At 34.5% G+C, this 24,040-nt stretch overlaps 1 protein-coding gene across 1 annotated transcript in view; it reads left to right on the top strand.

The window, feature by feature from the left end:
• LOC150089821 (uncharacterized) overlaps positions 1 to 24,040 on the top strand; it is a 256,206-nt gene that overhangs the window by 66,960 nt on the left and 165,206 nt on the right. Inside the window, exons 5-8 of the mRNA XM_090390108.1 lie at positions 3,193 to 3,381; positions 11,231 to 11,325; positions 12,598 to 12,770; positions 17,930 to 18,054. Coding sequence (XP_090246234.1) covers positions 3,193 to 3,381; positions 11,231 to 11,325; positions 12,598 to 12,770; positions 17,930 to 18,054 — 582 coding nt within the window. The remainder of the gene's footprint in view (positions 1 to 3,192; positions 3,382 to 11,230; positions 11,326 to 12,597; positions 12,771 to 17,929; positions 18,055 to 24,040) is intronic.

Here is a 24,040-nt window from a genome sequence, read left to right as displayed (position 1 = left end):
ATAAGCACTGGGAAAGGAAAAATAAGAGTAGGTGTGTGTTATAGGCCTAATGAATCTGATGAGTATAATGAGCAATTGTGCAGAGAAATAGAGTGGGCCAGTAAATCAGAATGTCTTCTAATGGGAGGATTTTAACTTTCCAGATATTGACTGGAACTTTTGGGTTGGTCACTTGCACACTAGCAAAACTTTTGTGTATTTATTTGATGACATGTTTTCTGCTGCAACATGTTCGAGAGGCAACCAGAGGGAATAATACTCTTGATCTGATTATCGGCAATGATTACTCATACATTAAGAATTTGCAGATAAAGGAACCACTGGGTGACAGTGATCACAATGTACTGATGTGGAAATTACTTAAAGATGTAACTACCATCAAGGCTAAAGGGAAGGGCTTTTGCTTTCGTAAAGGTGACTACAGGGGTCTCAGACAGTTTTTAAATTCTGTACAGTGGGATCAACTGATGATGTTGCCAATGTTGAATTCTAAATGGGAAACCTTCAGGGACTTAATTTTGGAGGCCACTAGGCTTTTCATTCCAACTATTTCAACAAGACTGCAGTAATAGTTAAGACACAGCATGAGTTTGTTAAAGAGAGGTCTTGTCTGACCAATTTGATTGGATACTATGATGTGGTCACAAAGGAACTGAATGCCAAAAATAATTTTGATATCATATACTTGGATTTCAGGAAAGCTTTTGATACTGTTGCACATGGAACACTGCTGTACAAATTGGAGAGGTATGGCATTAAGAGTAAGTTGCTACAATGGATAATGGGCTGGTTGAGTGGGAGATGACAGAGTGGTAATCAATAGACACTGCTCTTCGTGGACAAATGTTATTAGTGGAGTTCCCCAGGGTTCGGCTGGATCCATTGTTGTTTTGTATATTTATCAATGATATTGATGAAGGTATATCAGGCTTAACGTCCAAGTTTTCAAATGATACAAAGGTTGGCAGGATTGTTAACAGTATGCTACTCCAACTGGATCTAGATAAGTTGTGCAAATGGGCTGAGAAGTGGCAACTGAAGTGTAACATTTACAAATGCAAAGTACTGCATATGGGTAGCAATAACCCAAGTGAAATGTACCAGCTGTGTGGTACTACTCTCAGGGAAGTGGAAAGTGAAAAAGACTTGGGGGTAATTGTGCAGTCAAATATGAAGTTTGCTGAACAGTGCAGATGGGCTGCCAGGGCAGGTCATGGAGTCTTGTCAATCATATATAGGAATTTTGCTAGCAGGGATAGGGAGGTGATTATTCCATTATACAATACAATGGTCAGACCACACCTAGAGTACTGTGTACAGGTCTGGAGGCCTCATTTTAGGAAGGATGAAGAGTTGTTAGAACACGTACAAAGAAGGGCAACAAGATTGGTGAGGGAAACAAAGGGGTGCTCTTACCAAGAAAGGCTGCAATTCTGCAAATTGCAGTGCCTGGAGAATAGGCACCTGTGAGGTGATCTGACCGAGGTGTATAAGGCCTTGAATGGGATGAGCAAGCTGAATGCTGATGGGATTCTTCCTCTTGCTCAGATTAAGAACCTGAGGGGCCATAGATTCAAATTGAGGAAAGGCAGTTGTAGAATACATGTGCAGAAACTTGCCTTTAGCCAGTGGGTAGTTGATTGGTGGAACTGACTTCCATCTTTTGTTGTGGAAGTTGATAGCCTAAATAAATTTAAGGCTGAGCTGGACAGGCATTTGGAACGAATGGAGGGATGAAATGGGAGGGTTCTTTTTGGCTGATGCTGCATAAGTTTACTTTTTTGCATCGTATGCCTCTTCTAATGCTAATACTAATGTGGAATGAATAATTATGTGCACTACAGGTTAATTGAACTGAAAACACATGTTGTTTCGGCTTGGGTAAAGAAAGCCTGCATGAGAACAACGAGAAACGTTAGATAACTTACGCAGAAAATTAGCTTCCCAATATGGCACTCCAGCACTGCTCGGTCTGGAGGATATATTGATTGACAGGTAGGCGTGGCAAATGATGAAATGATTGGTGGTGGGTGTGACAGATGACAAGCTACTGTGTAGTCATTGGTTGGCATTATGATGTGTATTTACCAGTAATGAACGGTGAACAGGTAATAGTAGCAATGAATCTTTTAAAGATGGAAGAAATTTCTGCATGAGTGTCTTTAAAAATAAAAGTACATTGATAAAAAATTAATATTTTATTAATAAACAATTTATGTGCTAATCCACTCATGATTCTAAAGAAAAAAGGTTGGGTTACCCCCTCCATTTTGGGAGGGGTTCAAGCTCCCATGGGATTCAAGTTGAGGTAACCTGACCTTTTTTCGCCATTACAGTAAATGTTAGGGCACGTGTGATTAGGACAATTTACCATTAGTGCTGCTACAGTGATACTAAACCGATGTTATCATGTGTTGTGTTCGCGCACCAATCAGCATGTCATTTGCCACGCCTATCTGTCAATCAGTATATCGTTCTCGACTTTGCTCCAGACCGATAACACCTACTGTCTGTTTACCGAGTGAGCAGCGCTAGAGTGCTGTATCGACAAATTAATAATCGTTACTAATACTAACTAATTTTCTGCATAAGTTGTCAGACATTTCTCGTCGTTCTCGTGCAGGCTTTCTTTACCTTTGCCGCTGTTTCAACTAGTGTTAATGACTGGAATTGGTACCGACTGAAATATTCATTTTTTGTGACTTAATCTGTAGTGCATGCAATTCCATATTCTGACTGTCTTCCATTGCTATTAAATTGTCAGTACCATGTAGAGTTGTCATTTTCTTTGCCTCTTTTTTAACATTAAATAATTGTAATAACTTTTATGAAGGGAATATTAATGATACAGGTAATATTCAAAATAAAGGTGATAGTTCACTATGTAATAATTGATTAAAATAAATTTTATTAAAAACAGCATTCAGTGCTGCAAATCAGTAGTATACCATAGGAAATTAACTGTTGATGTTTGCTAAAATAAGTGTAATAGAAACATTCACATGCAGAGAGAGGGAGCGAGAGCTACTCATTGTCAGGGAATGCATAAAGAATGAATATTCATTTAATCTAATAGTTTCATTATTAAATTTAACTTTTGTGAATTTTACAAATACACTGCTTTTTTTATTTTTTTTTAAATAATCTGTTGAATAACATTTTGTTATCATATATTTTTAACAATTTATTTAGATTTTAAAGATACATCAGAAAGCTGGCTTGAATCATATGAATCGGATTCATTTACTGAAGATATTGAGGAATTATGGGAAGAGATACACCCTTTATATCAGAAAGTACATGCCTATGTAAGAAAGAAGTTAAAAGAGAAATTTCCCAATGAGATGCCCCAGGATGGAACTATACCAGCTCACATGTTAGGTTAGTTATGACAAATTAACCTGTTTTTATCTGATTTGTTGTTACATCTGTTATCTGTGATGACTTTCCTCTTAAATCCAAGAATGTTCATCATTATTGCAAAGGTTTGGCTACCTTTTTTCTGCTTCTGTTAATATAATTGCATAGATTCCACCAGTGTCAAGTGCCTTGTTTACTTTTAGTTCCAGAAATTTCTCTTCCAACTTCCTTTCAGTTATCATTTTCATAAAATAATTTAATTCCCAGTTAAATGATTTGTTATCACAAAAGTCTAATGAATCATTGATATTGGTTTCTCCATCTCTACAAAATTTTTCACATGTGCATTGATACTTTTGCTGTTCATATTAAGTGAACTAATCTGGTTCAATCCTTTCCTTCTACAGTTTTAACATTAGCATTAGTTGAAGCATATGATGCAAGAAAGCAAGTTTATACAGCATCAGCCAAATAAAAAAAATAAAAAAAAAAACCCTTCCCATTTCACCCATCTGGTCCACTCCAAATATCTGACTGCACAATTATCCCCAGGTCTTTTTCATTCTCCACCTCCCTGAGTGTAGTACCACACAGTACATTTCTCTTGGATTACATTAATTTATTGCCTTAAATTTATTTAAGCTATCAACTTCCACAACAGCAGATGTCAATCTGTTCCAGCAATCAACTACCTGCTGGCTAAAGGCAAACAGCCTCACATCTATTCTACATCTGTCTTTCCTCAATTTGAATCTATGCCCCCTCAGGTTCTTAATCTGAGCAAGCAGAAGTATTCCATCAGCATTGAGCCTGCTCAAACTATTCAAGGCCTTATACACCTCGATCAGATTGCCTCATATGGGCCAAATAAAAAAAAAAAAAAAAAAACCCTTCCCATTTTACCCATCTGGTCCACTCCAAATATCTGACTGCACAATTATCCCCAGGTCTTTTTCATTCTCCACCTCCCTGAGTGTAGTACCACACAGTACATTTCTCTTGGATTACATTAATTTATTGCCTTAAATTTATTTAAGCTATCAACTTCCACAAGACTTCCATCCCTTGTGGTGGAGGTTGATAGCCTAAATAAGTTTAAGGCTCAGCTGGACAGGTATTTTGCACGAACAGAGGGGTGAAGTGGAAGTGGGTTTTTTTTTTTTTTTTTTTTTGGCTGATGCTGCATAAGCTTGCTTTCTTGCATCAAATGCCTCTACTAATGCTAGTCTCTAGATGCTGCAACCTGCAGAACTTAAGCCTTTCTTCATAAGCATACCCCTTTGTTCCTCTCACCAATCTTGTTGCCCTTCTCTGCTTGTTCTTGTAACTCTACATCCTTCCTAAAATGAGGCCTCCAGGCTGGTATGCAGTACCCAAGGTGTGGCCTGACCATTGCATTATACAAAGGGAGAATCACCTCCTTGTCTCTGCTAGCAAAATTGCTATATATCATTGACAAAACCTGACCTGCTTGGCAGCCCGTCTGCACTGTTCAGAGAACTTCATATCTGACTGCACAATTACCCCAGGTCTTATTCATTCTCCATCTTCCTGAGTGTAGTACCACACAGTTGATACATTTCTCTTGTGTTACTGCTACCAATGTGCAGTACTTTGCATTTATCAATTTTAAACATCAGTTGCTACTTCTCAGCCCATCTCCCTAACTTTTCTAGATCCTGTTGCAATAGCATACTGTCTTTAGTGTCATTAACAACCCTACCAACCTTTATATCATCTACAAACTTGGACGTAATATCATCTGCAAACTTGGACTTGGAATATACCTTCATCGATATCATTGATAAATACACAAAATAACAATGAGCCCAGCACTGAACCCTGGGGGGCTCCACTCATAACATTAGTCCATGTAGAGCAGTGTCCATTTATTACCACTCTGCCATCTCCCACTCAACTATCCCTTTATCCATTGCAGCAACTTGCCCTTAATGTCATACCACTCCAATTTGTACATCAGTCTTCCATGTGCAACAGTATCAAAAGATTTCCTGAAATCCAAAGTATATAATATCAAAATTATTTTTTGCATCCAGTTCCTTTGTGACCACCTTGTAGTATCCAATGAAATTGATCAGGCAAGACATAAGCAAAGAGCTAGTATTAGTAGTGGCAAATGATGAAAGGAAGCAAGATTTTATAACATCATCCAGAAAAAAAAGGAAAAAAAAAAAGAAAACACTTGTGTACCTCCCCTCTACAATAGTCTTCTGTACTGGGAAAGTATTATTTTTTTTGAAAGTGCATGATTAGATGAGTTGTAAAGGATTTCACAATATGAGATGTTATAATAATGATACTATTTACTGCATATTAAAATGATGCTTTTGCATTACCTAATACATGTTAGCCTTAAACACTTCAATCATGTTCCTCACAGGTGCCTAGTTTCTGGATGATGCAATTTCCAGAACTTGTGCCTTTCTTGGTAAGAGAGCGCCCTTTTGTGCTCCTAATTAATCATGTTGCTCTTCACTGCACTACTTCCAACAGATCCAAATCTTTTCCAAAATGTAGCTTGCAGACCTGTATGCAGCACTTGGGGTACGGCCTAACCACTGCTTTGTACAACAGGATGGCGCCTCCATAGCCAGGTGGGCAGGAGCAGCAGTGCGTAGCATATGCTTCTTGATTGGACTGGGGTTTGAGCCTGTGACCACCAAATACGGAAAGTGCAGAAAGGTCAGGGAATGATCACCACATATCCCCCAGAGCAATATGGCCTTAGTTGCTAATGCTCCTAAAAACCAAATAACAACAACAACATATAACAGGATAATGACCGCCTTGTTCCAGCTGGCAAAATTTCTGTATATCATTGACAGAGCCTTATAAGTTGTACAAAGGTTTGTTTAACTCTTCAGCCTGTCTGAACCACTCAGAGGACTTATATATGTCATACTGTACAATTACTGATAGGTCTTTTTCATTCTCTACCAGCTTGAGTGCAGTGGTACCTGAATGGTATGTTTTCTACGATTACTGCTAATCATATGCATTACCTTCTATTTATCAATGTTAAACCTCAATTGCCACTTCTCACCCCATTTGCCTAATTTTTTTTAGGTCTTGTTGCATTAGATTGCCTTGATTCCTCTCATCAACCTGTGTTTTTCCAACTTGTGTAATCTGTAAACTTAGACATTAAGCTTGACATTCCATTATCAGTATTGTGAATAAATATTGAAAACAGTAAGGGGTCTGTCACTGAACTCTCAGGAACTCCACTAATTACATTAGTCAAAAATGAGCAGTGCCCGTTAATAACTACCATCTGTCTTCTGCCACCTACCATCCCCTTATCCACAGCAGTAACTTTCTCCTAATACCATGCTGCTCCAGTTTGAGCAGCAACTTTTCTTATGGAACAGTATCAAAAGGCTTTTTGAAATCTATATGTAATGTCAAAATTGTGTTGTTGTTGTTTTTTTTTTTTTTTTTTTTTTTTGCATCCAGTTCCTTTGTTACTGTATAGTAGTAGCTAATCAGATTGACTAGACAGGATCTCTTCTTAATTGTGCTTTGATTGCAACATAACTGCATACTTGCCAAGACAATTCTGCTTCACTTCTTTGACTTCTGACTTCATTAATTTCCTTGAGCAGAAATCAAACTTACACATCTACAATTACTCATGTTGCTTTTTTATTTCCCTTTATGAATAGGAGAGACGTGCACATCTCCAGTCTGTAAGGACCTCTGAATCCAAGAATGCTCTCATAATTACGACAAAAGATTTGCTTACCTCATTTTCTACTTCTATAATTGGATATATTCTGTCAGCTTGTGGTGCTTTATTTTTAGCTTCAGTTTCTCTTCCACTTTCTCCCCAGTTATCTCAGAATCATTTAGCTCTTGTTTATAACTTGATATACTTCTAGTATCACTTATCCATAAAAACTTTTTCACATGTGAATGTAGATGCAAAATATTTCTTTTGTTGCTATTTTTAGCCAAAGGTTTCTTATAATTTTCCTTAGCATCCTACCCACCTCCTCAACAAGTAACTTGTTTACAGACTAATTTATACTTTTTGTAAAATTATTTCTCCCTGATTTTAAAAAGGAAATGTGCTATTTAAGACCTAACAATCATCTTCACAAGCTTTCTGAATAACAGCAATGAAATTGTTCATTTATCTCTCCATTTTCTCTTGGGAAACAGAGGATAACTCATTATCTGAGTCTGAATTACTTCATTACAGTGGGCTTAGTCCTGTGACTGATTGAATAGATTGTCATTGTCATATTATATCACACTGCCATAGAAAAAATTCTGCTTTTCTATGGCTTCAGTTTATTGTCATTTCATCAAGTTACTACTATTATTACTACTACTCCAATTCTTTTGAGAATTTTTTGTAGGAATTGTTTCTCATTTCTATAGATATATTTTCCTATTATAGCTTGATTTAATTTTTCTAATGATCTTATTCTAGAAAAGCTAAGGTATTTTTATTTGGGTCATTATCTATTTTTAAAAAATATAAAATTTATTTTTAAAAAAGGCCATTAAGATTACCTCTTTTTAAATTAATTTCATAGAAAGTGTTTTACTGTATTTATTATTAAAGTTATTCTCAGCCTGCAACTTTAACTAAGTGACAGCCACAGCAGTGAATGTCATGCACAAAATAAAAAATTAAAATAAAACTGAAATTAAAATGGTTAATATAGTGATGTGAATATGAATTCCTTCAGTATATTTTTTACTTTTAATCTGTACTTCTGATTTTGTTGGAATTTGAAAATTATGTCTGTTTAAAAAAAAAAAACAGAATAGAGTATTAGTGTTCTGTGTGTTGGCTTATGTATTTGTTGAGAATGGACATAATTTGGAAAATTACTTCTAGTGGGATGTAGATGTCTAATATTAACTTATTTTTAGTTTTAATTTTATATCTTAAATGTCATTGTTTCAGTTTGAAGTGTTTAAGTTGGATAATATAATTTTGATTACAAGTTTTTGGTCACTGTTGTTTGATCAATTGAAAAACATCAAGTTCAGGAACAACAGTTCATGGACTTGATGCCTGTGCAGCTGATTGTGCAAGTGGAATTCTTATTTTAATTTTTATAAGTCTTCTTGCCTTTTTTTTGGTGCTAGTGTCCAGCTAGCACAGCATGGTACACCAAATACAGCAGTCAATAATAGGCTGCTTATGTGAGGTGAAATTTCCAAATGTATCAGTACTTCAGTTCTGTTGTTGTAGTTGGGTTCTAGGAGCATTGGCGACTAAGGCCATATTGTTCTGTGTATATTGTCTGTAAATTGTGTGTGTAGATTTTGTGTGTAAAATCTACCTCATTGTGTGAGGTAGATTTTTCTGTTTTGCTGAACGAAAAACCTGAGTTTGAGAGAAAAACCATGCTACCCTCACCTGAGACTGAATAACTCAGCCATATTGTGAAAAAGACCCATAAAAATTCCTCCCATCATCGACAGGACTTGAACTTAGGTCTTTTCCACCCAGTATGGGGAGGATGGTGATCCTACCAACTGTGCTACCCATGAGGGCCTTCATTTCTGCATGCACATGGCCAACATTGTCTAATATCATCATCATCATCATCATCAGCCATTTTCAATCCACTGCAGGATGAAGGCCTCTCCAGCAACTTTCCAGTTCCTTCTGTTTTGAGCACTGGACATCTATTTACTACCCACAAACTCATGAATTTCATCTATCCATCTCCGCCTTTGTCTTCCAGGTTTTCTTCTAGCTCCTCTTGGATACCATTCTGTTATTTTCTTAGTCCATCTGTCATCATGTCTTCGAGCTATGTGTCCTGCCCAAGACCATTTTAGTTCTTTAGTTTTGATAAGAATGTCCTTTACTTGAGTTTGTTGCCTAATCCATGTGTTTCTCTTCTTATCTAACAGTCTTATTCCCAATATGATTCGTTCCATTCTTCGCTGTGTAGTTCTCAGCTTCTCTTCCATTCTTTTGGTGAGTGCCCAAGTTTCACTTCCATAAGTCATGATGGGGAGTATACATTGGTCCATTATTTTACGTTTCAGACAAACTGGGATATTGCTCTTCAGTATGTGACTATATTTCCTGAATGCTATCCATCCAAAATTTATTCTTCTCTTGACTTCCAGCCATTTATCATTATTACAGCTAATAACTTGTCCCAGATAAGTATATGACTCCACCTTTTCAATTACTGCTCCTTCAATCATTATTTCCCTTTCTGTGGCATACTTGTTCATCATTACTTTTGTTTTAGCCATATTCATCTTTAGTCCAAAATCCTTACTAGCTGTGCATAACTGATTAAGATTTTCCTCTAATTCTTTGGGATCATGGCTTATGACCACAATGTCATCTGCAAATCGTAAATGGTTTAGGTACTCTCCATTCACATTGACTCCTTTCTGCGACCAGTCTAATCTTCTGAAAGATTCCTCAAGGGCAGCAGTAAACAGCTTCGGAGATATTGTGTCTCCTTGTCGAACTCCTTTCTCAATTTTAAATTTCCTACTGTCTTTGTCTAGTCTAATAAAGGAGGTAGCACTCTTGTATATTTTCTTCAAAATCATAATATATGGGGTATCAATGCCTTGTCTTTCCAGTGCCCGAAACATTGCCTTATGCTGTATGGAGTCAAATGCCTTTTTCATAATCCACAAATGCCAGGCATAATGGTGTTTTATATTCATTTGCTTTCTCCATTAGCTGTGATATTACATGAAGGTGATCCATAGTTGAGAATCCTGTCCTAAAGCCAGCTTGCTCTTTCGGTTGATTCTCATCCAGTATTCTTTCTAATCTGTTAGTAATGACCCTTGTGAACAACTTGTAGATGTGGGATAACAAGCTAATTGGTCTATAATTTCCAATTTCTGATTTATCTCCTTTCTTATGCAGCAAAACTATGATTGCATTATTCCACTGCTTAGGTGTCACACCTTTTCTACTGCACTTTGTGAAGAGCCTTGCCAGTTTTTGTGTTATGTCTCTTCCTCCCAATTTTAACAACTCTACAGTAACTTCATCTTCCCCCGGGGCTTTCTGATTCTTCTTTCTGATTCTTTCTGATTGTCTAATAGTAAAACATATAATTACATCAGTGTGCAGTATTATCAATTTAATTTACAAATTATTGTTTACTTTTATTTGGAATCTGATTCACTTATATTATGCATATGATTGTGGAAATTCAGTCAAGCACAGGAAAGTGGTGGAAATAATTCTACAGTACTCATTCTTTAAAATTTTTTTAAAGGTGTTTTTTTTTTTTAAACCAAGTACATATTGAAAAACTTATCATAGAACTTTTTTATTTTAAAATTAAAAACAAAACAACACTGTGGTAAATATATTTTTACTGCATGCTTAAAAAGATATTCCACAGGATATCTCTGTATGCATTTATATGCTTATGAAAGTGTCTACTAGCTGTTGTGATGATTTTTTTTCCCCCTGGTTTAACGTTAATTTATAAAGTAAATTAATTTAAAAAATATATATTTCTTCCTATATCCACTATACTGTCAAGGTAATGAATACATTAAGATGAGCCCAGCTTTAAATCATTTATTCCCTTTATTCCAAATGTTTCTGTAGTATCATGGAGGATGGAAGATTTAGATGTGCATTTGATGTGACTTTCAGGGATGCACTACCTATTCCTATATACATAGGAAATAACTTCAAGTTAAGTGCCCTGATGAGAATATTGTATTTAATTAATGCAATAAATTTCTGAATATATGACAGACTTAAACACCTAACTAGATCAGCCTTCAATTACCATTTGATTATATAAAAAAAAGTTAGTTTAGAAAATATCGAAATTTAATTTTTGAGTTTTAAAATAATCAAATTTTCTCTACTTTCCAGGAAATATGTGGGCTCAAGATTGGAGCTATTTGCTAGACTTTGTGAAGCCATTCAACAAGTCCTCTTTTGATGTTACATCCAAGATGAAAGAACTGGTATGCTTATACTTATTTTTAAGCAATTGTTTAATAAAACAGAACCACACTTTAATATAGGAAAAAAATTGTTGAGATTATATAAAATAATATATATATAGTCATACCTTGTTTATAATTTTCATTCTTTTTTTTTGTTTTGATAGTCTTCATTGTGGGTTTTTTTTTTTTTTTTTTTATATATATTATACTAGTGTAACAAGACAGGAAAATTAGATAGATGGGATGAGAAGTGGTAATTGAGGCTTAACATTGATAAATATAAGATACTAATTTATAGCAGGAATCTCAGAATGACATAACATTTGGATGGTACTACACTGAAGGCCTCTAAAGCTGAGTGATCAGGAGCAGGAGTGCAATAGCACACTCTTTGAGTAGCCCTGGGTTCAATCCCCTGACTGCTAAATAGTCTATCTGCCAAACTGCACTGCTCCAACATGGCAGGTTATGGTCCATTTCCCTCAACATGAATTGTTGAGGAAGCTTCCTTCCAGCAATGGCTACAGTTTACCATCCTGCAGTTTTACACTCAAGCTATTACAGAACAAATAAAACCTATGGATAATTGTTGTAGTCTGAAAAAGGTTCTCTGAGCAGTATAGACAGGCTATTTAGGTCAACTCATAGGGTTCTGTCAATGACATACAGGAATATTACCAGAGGGAACAGGGTCATTGACCAGTTGTGTAATATAGTGGTTAGTCTCCACCTTGAGTACTGCATACAGGTCTAGGAGCCTCATTTTAAGAAGGATGTGGGTCTGTTGGAATGGGTGTAGGGAAGAGCAACACAATTAGTTGTGGGCACAAAAGGATATTTTTACAAGGAAGACTAGAGTTTTGTAATTTGCATCATCTGGAAACTAGCCAGTTGTGAAGAGAGCTGATTGAAGTGTTTAAGGCTTTTAATGGGTTGAGTAAACTAAATGCTGATGGCATCATTACTCTTTCTTGGACGATGCACACATAGACACATAAATTTAAATTGGAAAATAATTTATATAATAGATTTGTGAAAATTTGCTTTTAACTAGAAATTGATTGTTGGAACATTTCTATCTAGTGTTGTTGAAAGTGGGTAACTTGAATAAATTTATAGGAGTGAACAAATTATTGGAAGGGATGGGCAAATGTGGTGGATAATTTTTTTTTTTTTTTTTTTTTTTTGCTGATGCTGTTATAAGCTTTGCTTCCTTGCATCATTTGCCAATAATAATACTAATCTTAATACTAATTACATTTCATTGCAGATCTTTCTTTTCTCCTACAGAACTGGACTGCCATTGATTTGTTCAAAACTTCAGAGCAGTTTTTCTTGTCCCTTGGTTTGGAACCAATGCCTGAGAGTTTTTGGAATCTTTCCATGATAGAAAAGCCAACAGATGGAAGGTCAGTTGTGTGCCATGCATCAGCATGGGATTTTTCCAATGGATCAGATTTTCGGTAAGCATGGATTCAAAAGTTAGTGTTGAAATAACGATATTTATGATGTAGTTGATTCTTTGATTGTTTTTATATGAGTATTATGATTAGTGTGGAAAAGGTAGAAGGGATTTATTTATTTTGTATGGATGAAATCCTCCTGTTATTTTTGAATTATTGGCTAAATCAATAATACTGATATAATAAAAATATATATGTATTAGAAATCTGATGTCACTCTTGTATAATGGATGAAGAATTTTAGTACGTACAATTAGAATTTGATATATTAAATTTAGAAAACTTGATGCAAATAAACTAGTGCAATTTAAATTGTTTGTAAATTATAAAAAACTAATTGTTTATTTTGTGTTACCATAGCACAGTGGTTTTCAACCAGGGTGCCGCACACCTTGGGGCGTCCCTGCAACATTCAGGGGTGCCACATAATTTGGGTTTAAGTTACTTAAACTTATATATTTTTTAAATTTATTGTTTATTTCATTATAAAAAGGTGTATGGTATCTTTTTAATTTTGTGGTGATATATAATTGATCTTTATTTAGTACCTTGTCAATGATATACAGGAATTTTTCTAGTAGGGATAAAGAGGTGATTATTCCCTTGTATAAGGCAATGGTCAGGCCACACTTTGAGTACTGTATACAGGTCTGGAGGCCTCATTTCAAGAAGGATGTAGAGCTGCTGGAACGAGTACAGAGAAGCGCAACAAGATTAGTGAATGGAACAAAGGGTTGCTCTTACGAAGAAAGGCTTAAGTTTTGCAAATTACAGTGTTTGGAGACTAGGCACCAGCGAGGTGATCTGATAGAGGTGTATAAAGCCTTGAATGGTTTGAGCATACTCAATGCTGATGGGATTCTTCCTCTTCCTTAGAATAATCACCTGAGAGGACATAAATTCAAATTGAGGAAAGACAGATGTAGGATAATGTGTGGAAATTTGCCTTTAGCCAGTGGGTAATTGGTTGGTGGTACAGACTTCCATCCCTTGTTGTGGAAGTTGATAGCCTAAATAAATTTAAGGCTCAGCTGGACAGGTATTTCGAACGAACGGAGGGGTGAAGTGGAAGTTTTTTTTTGGCTGATGCTGCATAAGCTTGCTTTCTTGCATCGTATGCTAATGCTAACCTCTATATAAAGAATAAAATTATTATTATATATAATTTGTATTATGAATTGTAATTTTGTTTATAGCTATATTATTGTAATAACTATCATATAACATATTTTTTTATATATTAGATATATGTATGTATGTATGTATGTATATATATATACGGGTAGTTCCTGACTTTACAAGTTAATTCATTCCTACCATGTGCTCATAAAGCAAACTCATAAAGTGGGAATTTATTTCCCATAGACGTAATGTTAAAAACAGGGGTTACATTCTCAACAATGAAATTAGTTAACTAATTAGTTTGTTTAAACAATGATTGATTTATACAAAGAAATGAAAATGTAGCCTGTAAAATCAAGCAAATTATAATAATAAAGAAATTTATTTTATTTATTATTTATGACTTACAAATGTTAAAGAATGTTTTTATTCTTCATCATTGACTGAATGCACACTTGTTGATTGCTCATTATTGGCTCAGCACTCGTTTTTTGCACAAGGAGTTGTCTTCTTCAGAAATGCTTCAAGAGGCGTTTGTTTCCAAGATAATCTTCTCTTTTCTTTATAAATTTCAATAGCATGCATAAGCATTTTTTAATGGAATGCACAAATTGCAGCTAACACGATTTGCATGGAGTAACAAGTTCACAAAGCTTTAAAAAAAAAAAAGGAATGAAGAGAAGATTCTGAAAATTTATTTCTGTTTTTCATACGATTTCAAGATTTCAGTAAAGGGGAAACACATAATGTAAAAACCCACAGAATTCCAGTTATCGGTATTATCGCAAATGCAATATGATAGTTTACTACCTGTTTATAATTGCTTGCAATAACAGAAAAACCCAATAAACCAGAAAGTGCAAATTGTTTTTTTCTGGAGGTCGCTATGCAATTTGCATAGTGACCTCCAGAAATGTGGTAAAAATATCACAAAGCCGTTCAAAATTGGTTCTTATAACAGAACATATGATAACAATGAAAGTGTAGTGCAATTTTTAATGATTTGAATTGGTAACTAATACAACTTACATTATAAAAATGACCTTTATAGTGAAAATTTTAACTTCCGAGGTCATAGAAAGATTTAACAAAAAATGCGTTATTGGGTTCACATCGTATTTTCATAATATGATGGTAGTAATAGTAATTGTGGCATGTGATTCAAGAAAGCAAGCGTATGAGCTTATGTAGCATCAGCCAAAAAAAAAAATCATACAACCATTCCCTCTAAATGTTTGTGTAGTTCCTCCTTAAATTTATTTAACCCATCAACTTCCACAACGACAGATGAAAGTTCGTTCCAGCAATTAACCACCCGCTGCTTAAGGCAAATTTCCGCACATCTATTCTACAGCTGTCTTTCCTCAATTTGAATTTGGCACACCTAGGGTCCTGAGCTGGATATCATCATTCTTCTCTTTCTTGGTGATTTCCTTCTCTCTCTCTCTCTCTCTCTCTCTCTCTCTCTCTCAGGGTAATTCAGATTTTTTTTTTTTTTTTTTTTTTTTTTTTTGCCTGGCGCAGCATAAGCCTCAGGCTTCCTTGCACCGTATGGCTAATAATAATAATAATAAAACACACAGTGCAGCAGTAAAGGAAGCAAAAGGATATAAATAATAATTTGTGGTTTGTAAAATAAATAAAGTTCTATGGAAATGAAAAGTACACATAGTGCCTGAACTAAGAGAAGTTTAAGGGATAGTCGAAAGTGGAAGTGAAGTAGTGGTTAAACAGGTGAAAGAATTTGAAAAACCTAGTACAAAAATGAACTGGGACTGAGGAAGCAAACAAAAAAAAAAAAAATTTATACAAAAATAAAAAAACAATAAATAACAAAGAAATAAGTAAATAACACTGTATTTAGATATGGGAGGGCAATTTTAGCAAGAGGTCAAATCAGGGGATTACAAATATGCAACATCTGAATATAGTAATAAAAATATGATACATACCAAGGAAATTCATCAGGGGACTTCACCTGACCATGTATCAGGCACTACATTTCTGTACTTGTCTGTAGTATTAGAAAAAGGGGGAAGCAAAAATGCGGCCTTTATCGTAATACTAGTAGACAAGGTAGTCCCAACACAGTGTAAAAATAAAGTTAATAATGTAAATTAAAATATTTACAAAGTGTAATGTGAAATATAATACAATGTATGTGAAGTGCAGAAGGGGTGAAACGTTATTAAATTAATTAAAATTCAAATATAGATCAGAGAAATTTGATAGAAAAAGTGTTGACAAGCAGATGGTATAGGGAATGGTAAAATTCTTGGAAGGGGAGAAAAGATGGTCAAAAGAAGGCAAAAATAGCGATAGGATTGAGGATAGGGACTACCTTGTCTACTTGTATTACAATAAAGGCCGCATTTTTTCTTCCCCCCTTTTTCTAATACTATAGACAACTATGGAAATGCAGTGCCTGATTACATAGTCAGGAGTAGTCCCTTGATGAATTTCCTGGCTATGCATCATATTTTCATCTACTATATTCAGATTTTGCATATTTGCCACTCCCTGATTCGACCTCTTGCTAAAATTGCCCTCCCATATCTAAATACAGTGTTATTTATTTATTTATTTATTTGTTATTTATTGTTTTTTTATTTTTGTATAAATTTTTTTTTTTTTTTTTTGTTTGCTTCCTCAGTCCAAGTTCATTTTTGTACTAGGTTTTTTAAATTCTTTTAACTGTTTAACCACTACTTCACTTCCACTTTCGACTATCCCTTAAACTTCTCTTAGTTCAGGCACCGTGTGTACTTTTCATTTCCATTTTCACAGACACTTTATTTATTTTACAAACCACACATTATTTATTTATTTATTTATTTATATATATATATATATATATATATATATATATATATATATATATATCTCAGTACTTTAAGGGAAAATTTAAAATTTATTAATGGAAAATTAGTTTTACCTGTTATTAATTTATTCAAAATGCATGTATACAGAAAGGGTCCTTTGTCTTATAGCTTTATTAATGTTTGCACCAATCAAGATAACCTTTAGCGTCTAAAAAAATTTTGACACTAAAGATTATCTTGTTCAACATATTTTTGTTCAACAAAAAATTGTTCAACATATTTTTGAAAAGTTTAATATATTAGTGACATATCCCAGTATTAGGCATTTCGTATGATCAGCTCAGCATTATAAAACTTTCTAAAAGAAAATCAAGTTTGTTTTGATTAAACTTTTACTTTTAGAGAATTCTGAAGCTGTTTCTTATACTGCTAGTATGAATCTGAAGAGGGAAATTCTTGATATTTGATTCTAAGGTCATTGGTTTTTTGTGCTCAATTATTGTATTTTTTACTTTATAACCATATTAAAAATTTATCTTATGATAATAGATAATTTGTTTTTTATTCAACAGTAATTATAATATTGAGATTATGCCCCTTAAACACTTATTAGTACAATATTCTGGGAAATAATTACACCAGTTTAATGTGTACTGATGATTTAACCTCATCTGAAACTTTGTCATATCTTTCTCCTTTCCAATCTCAATACTGTGTGCACTTCCAATTCATGGGTCTTCTTTTATCAAGCCTTGTCTGAGGTATATCTTTTGGCATCATATTATGAGATTATCCATCATTATTTACCTCCAGACCACAACCATGAAGATTGGATTTAGTTACCAGTATGCTGTTTACTAGTTTCTTCTGTGTAGCTTGACTGGATATGGAAATTTCCCCTACATGGTTGAAGGAACCTCATGATCGAGCACTTTGTCATGATTCACTTTTAACACAAAAATATTGTATGATAGAATGCATAATTGAAAAGAGTCATAGTATTATGCTGTTTAATAATGATTAATTATCACAATAATGGTTGCTTCTTTCTTTGCCATATAATATTTTTACTATTTTGAAGAAACTAAATTCAATTCATGCATTAGTAGCAATGTATTCTGTTTAAAAACTGTTGAATACATATAAACCTCATTTACATTTTGATCACAATAAGAAATATTGTCATCTTTAATTTCATTTTTTTTTATTTGTTAGAATTAAACAGTGTACCACTGTTAATATGGTAGATCTCTTTACTGTTCATCATGAAATGGGACATGTACAGTACTACTTACTTTACAAGGAACAGCCAGTTTTATTTCGAGAAGGAGCTAATCCAGGTATATCATTTGGATTCAATGATTTCTAAATAATTAAAATTATCAGAAATTTGAATGAATTAATATCAAGAAGACACTTTTTGTTATGTATGATTCTGACAGCATGAATTGATTTATTTAACTCTTATGTGAAGGCTGTAAAGTAGTATTTTTCAACTGGCATTCTATGAACCTTTCCGAAGTGCTTTGTTAAATGTGTTACCAAAGATTAGCATCTGTATAGCACCTATCAACATTTTGATATCTGATGCACTTCAGTAAAGAAAATATACTCGCTATATCTATAATAAAAATACATTTTTGTGATGTAATTAATTTGAATTATTTTATTTTTAATCATGAAGACAGAGTTTTATGGTACTGAAACCAAAGGAGCAGAATAAAGTTTATATACACTAAGTGATCACTGAATTATGACAACCTCTTTTTAGCAAAAGGTCCTCCTTTTGCCCTCAGTACAGCAGCTATCTGAAGTGGCATTGATTGATCCAAGATGTTGGAAGTGTTTGGGAGGTATGGCCAACCAAGCTGTGTGTAATGTGCCCAGCAGTGCAGCTATGGAGGTGATTGGTGTATCCAGACTCCTGATATTCCTTTCCATAGTGTTAGCATTAGCATTAGTAGAGGCATTTGATGCAAGAAAGCAAGCTTATGCAGCATCAGCCAAAAAAAAAGAGAAAAAAAAAATCCACTTCATCCCTCTGTTCGTTCAAAATACCTGTCCAGCTGAGCCTTAAACTTAACTCAGACAGAGACTTCGTAGGTATTACTTAGTATCGGTAACGGTATCAAATCCACGTGTTACAAATTGAACGAGAGGTCTTTTTTTTCTAACCAAATTTAGTCGATTATTAACCAATTGTTATATCAAATTATCTTCTATAAGTAGATTATAGACCTAGTCAGGATCCTTAGTTTATTCTAAATTGAGATAGCGAGATTTGGAAGCATTAGCATTACATTACATTAGTGTCCCACAAGTGCTCTATGGGATTGATATCAAGGGAGTTCGGAGGCCATTCGATATGCTGGAAGTCAGAACTGTGTTCCTCAAACCATTCCTGCACAACAAGTGGCTGATGGCCCAGCACATTGTCATCTTGGAAGACACCATTGCCATTCGGGAAAGAGTGTAACATAGCATGGTGTACACAGTCAGCAAGCAGTCGACGATAGCGGAGACCACTGATATATTGTTCCACATGCACCAGGGGTCCAAGTTTCTGCTAGTGAAACATTCCCCGCACCATACAACCTCCTCCACTGGCCTGCACTTTTGATACCAATCATGTTGGATCAAGAACCTCATATTGTTGATGCCAAATCCATACACACACCATCCATGGTGTGGAGTAAATAACATGACTCGTCTGACCAGCACACCTTCTTCCAGTCTTCTAACATCCAACTTGTATGCTCTTTGCACTAAGCTAGTCTTTTATGCTGATGAACCTTGGCTAGGAGAGGTTGCCGTAGGGGCTGTTTGCTGGTATTGCCCATACGTGCAAGCATGCAATGCATGGTCATGCCAGATATTGTTCCGGGTTGGCCATGTTGTATTGGGTAGTTAACTCTTCAACAGTGCTGTGCCTGTTCGCCTGTATGAGTCGTTGGACCCAGCGCTCACCTCTTACATCAAACTTTCGCTGACCTTTTCAGTTTTGTCATTGACTATTTTGACGCCAGTCCTGGTACACTTTAATTACAGTGGTTGTCGAACACCCCACCAGTTCATCCATTTGGGAAATCGAGACACTAGTTCGTCAAGCACCCACAATCTGTCCTTTATCAAAGTATAATAAATCCTTCCTTTTACCCATCATGCTCAGAATTTTACTACCTACTGAACCACTGACACCTTATCTATGCCACGTAGGTCAACTAACTCTGCACTCTTGTGCTTCACGTGGTCAACGGGTTGCATTCAGTTTTCATAGTGGTGGTCATAATTCAGTGATCACTCAGTGTATTTTGTGTATTTTGTAATACACAACACCAGACAGTGTTCTGTCAATTTCTTACCAATTCCAAAATGTTCTGTTGCTAAAAAAAAAAAAAAAAAAAAAAAGTCAAAGAACACTGCTTTAAAGGAATAAGAAGAGTAAGTTTTCCTTCATATGGTTTATATACTAACCTTTCAAATGCACAGTATTTTTAATTATTAAACTAGCAACTCTCAACTGGTTTTTAATTGCTAGATTCCTTTTTATGCGGCCGTGTTGAAAAGGTATTGTGTATATTTTCTACATTAAAGTGATATTTCATATTTTACAGTTTTACTAACCTGTTTAGAAATACCCATAGATCTACTTTTCTCACATATGTGTTCTGGGGAGTATGTACGTAGATGTGGTTTTGAAGATTGCTTCAAACACTCTGTCCATTCATAGTATATGAATGGACTTAATTTTTTGTAGTGTGTGCTGCCACATGTTACCTGGTGTTTTCACTAAATGTGGCCGTAGCTTATTATAGATAGCAGCATGAAAATATTTCTGAAAATCGGAAGCGGCAATTGCACCTGTTGACCTCAGTTGTCTAATTTTAGCTTTACAAAATCCAAGAATTTCTGTGGAATTCAGATTGAGAATTTGATGAAACTGAATTAGGTGATACATAAATAGATGAAGAGAATAATTTTGAATAAAAAAAAAAGTAATGATGGGTTTTATTTACAAATTTTAATGCATTTTTTGAATTTTTTTAATGTAATTTTTAAAACATTATGATTTTTAATTTTTGACAAAAATTTCTCTGCTGTTTGAAATTTTTTCCAAATTTCAAAATTCTGTGAAAAAAACCTCACTGCAATGAGCCCATCACTATCCAGAATTCATCACTGGGGAGTCACTCATGGGCTGAAAACTCATGTGCAGGGATTAAAATATAGTTAAAATAAAAGTGCAGTAAGTGTGTAAATAAATTCAATGGCTTTTTATTTTCACTCCATTTTGAGTTGCTAAGGATCTATTTTATTGCTATAAGTTTGAAAATTGATTTAATTTTGTACTTATTTTGAGTAGAATATGGCAGAAAATAAATGTTAATTCACAATTAGTTTAGAGCCAACTCTGGCCATGAACTTGTTAGTGGAAATTTGAATTTATATAATAGTACAATAATATGTCCCTATTTCTGTGTTCATTATGGGCAAAAATCATTATGTCATACGGGACTAAGAACCAGTACAAAAAGGGGGACTATATTCCAAATGCTAACAAATATACACCTTTTTTTTTTTTTTTTTATATATAACTATCGTAAACTTTAATTTTTATAGTAATAATAACTTAATATTTTAATTTTATTTTTATAATAGTACTAACTTAAATAGTAATAACTGAACAAAGGTCCTACCTTACAAACTGTGATACTTATATGTCAGATAATGTACGTTCATTTAATTTTCTTACTCTTCATTGCTGCTAAGCACAATCTCTTTTGCAGCATCTAGATTTCGTGTACCTTCTGCTCTCTTTAAAATTCACAAACTGCATGCTTTGAAGTCGCAAATGTTTTATGGTCTCAAACAACCACAAGTTCAATAGCACAGAAACTATCACATGGATCTCCCAACAAAATACAGTGAACTTCCACTTTAAATGATACGTGAAAATCAGATGAATATTTTCCAGTTAGCAAAATAAAAATAAGTTTACACTTATGTACTGTAATACGTACTAATTGATATTTCTGTTCGCTGACTTTTTTTCTTTTTTTTTTTTTTTTTTTTTTGTTGTAAAATTTAAAACAGTAAAAATGATAAGCAATTAATAATGAAGAACCTGGCACGCACAAGTGGCAATAAACACGATACGCACAAGTGAGATATGGAGCAATGAGTTTCTAAACATTTTGTTTTTTATAATGAATATTTCATGGAAGGGGAACACATTTCACCATAATAACATGAAACCCCACAGAATTCCAGCAATCAGTACTATAGCAAATGCAAGAAGATAGAGTTTACTACCCTTTATTATTAATTACATTAACAGAAAAGACCAATAAACCGGAAACTGCAAATTGTTTTTGTTTTATGGTAGTGACCTCCAGAAATTTGCTTTAGAAAAATACCATGAAGGTGATAACAACTAGAGTCAACAGCAGGGATTCACAAAAATGAATGGAAATGTTGAAAATTACATCTAACATAATAGCAGGGTTTTCCCAGCACAAAAGCTCAAAATTACCGTGTTATGTGAGATTTCCCACAAGTCTCAAACTGTTAGAGCAAAACTGTGTTATATAAGTACCATGTTGTGTGAGGATTGCCGCAATTTATCAGTTGTGTTAAAACGAAACTGTGAAGTACCGTGTTATATGGCGGTTGCCTGTAGTTTTATTGGATATATTTCTAAGGGCTAGTCTAGTTCCTGTTGGAGGTTTTCTTTATTGCAGATCCAGTAAGCGCTTAAGATGAAAGATTTCGGTATTCCAACTTTTTTTGAATGAAGGTGGCACAATTTATAATTCAGTATGATCCCTGTATCTGTTGGTTTCTTGTGTATGTCTATTTGTAACTCTGGTTTCTTGTGATTAGGAAAGGTAGGCTGCCATTGTCCTCTATTTCAATTTTGAACTTTTATATTCTGATGGTAGTTACTGAGCACATCATAAAATTTTTGCATCTCTTGAGATTGGTGGCTCCAACTTGCAGTTATGTCATCTACATATTTGCTCCAGAGCATTTTTCCAAGAATTCATTTTCAAAATGGATCGTGAATATTTCGACCAAGAGTGGAGAGAGTACATTTCCTATCTTTATGCTTGAAATTTGTGAGTAGAATGATCCATTGAAGAAAAAATAGGGTTTCCTTATCAACAGGTCGATTGGTTGTTATTATCTGACACTGTTAGCGGTTTTGGGTTTCCATCGTAAATGTGGCTGTCTAGTTCTTTTTGAAGGAGTGATTTTGCTTCATCCAGAGGTATTGTTGTGAACATAGAATCTACATCAAACCATAACATTTCAATCCTTCTAAAACTCAGTCTTGTCTTATATCTCGCAAAAAGGATTTTTCTGCTCCTATGCTTATCTTTGGTGACACTCCGATTTCTAGGCAAAATGATATATCTCTTTTGGGGATTACCCTGACTTCTAATCTCTCTTGGCACAAGCACATTACAAATATTGCTTCCTCTGCATCTAAAAAACTTGGTTTTCTTTTTCACTCTCGGCGTTACTTTTCTTCCAAACAGCTGTTCACTCTGTACAAATTGCAAATTCGCCCTTCCATGGAATATTGTTCCCACATCCGGGGTAGTGCCCAAAAATCTCTCTCAGGCTTCTTGATTCTGTTCAGAAGAGGGCAGTTAGGTTAATTAATGATTCGTCTCTAACAGAGTCTCTCCACTCGCTGTCTCATAGACGTACTGTTTCTGCTGCATGCCTCTTCTACAGATATTTCCATGGGTGCTGTTCTTCTGAATTGGCTTCTATAATGCCCGCTCTCTCTTTCAAAACAGTCCAAACACGTGCTGCCAACATCCATTTACTGTCCAACTTCAAACTCACAGAACCAACTTTTCATCATCCTCGTTTATTCATTCAACTGCCGTTTTCTGGAACAACCTTCCTTCATATGTATTTTCTGAAAATTACAGTCTACAGAAGTTCAAGTCCAATGTCAACAAATATCTTCTTTTGTCTTCTCAAACTCCAACCCAAGCACGGTACCAAGTACTATAGGTTCTAATACCTCTCATGTTTGGGGTTTACATCAAAAAAAAAATTACCAAGATGTCATTTTTATTTATTCCTATCTCTTTAAATCTGGAAGAAGGAATTGCATTTGCAGGAGGAATTTTGTTCAACTGCCTCTGCAATCTACAAAAATAATGGTATGTTGTTGTCTAAATTTTTATTTTTTATTTTTATTAATTATTATTATTTAGTTATTTATTTATTTATTGTTTTTATCATTGTTTTGTTCGGATTTTTTTTTTTTTTTTTTTTGGCTGGTGCAGCATAAGCCATAGGCTT

The sequence above is a fragment of the Mastigoproctus giganteus genome, chromosome 2 (genome assembly GCF_048544385.1).
Source record: "Mastigoproctus giganteus isolate SK-2022 chromosome 2, ASM4854438v1, whole genome shotgun sequence".
Lineage (NCBI taxonomy): Eukaryota > Metazoa > Arthropoda > Arachnida > Uropygi > Thelyphonidae > Mastigoproctus > Mastigoproctus giganteus.
Note: the sequence above shows the minus strand (reverse complement) of the source record. Positions and strands in the feature narration are given on the sequence as shown.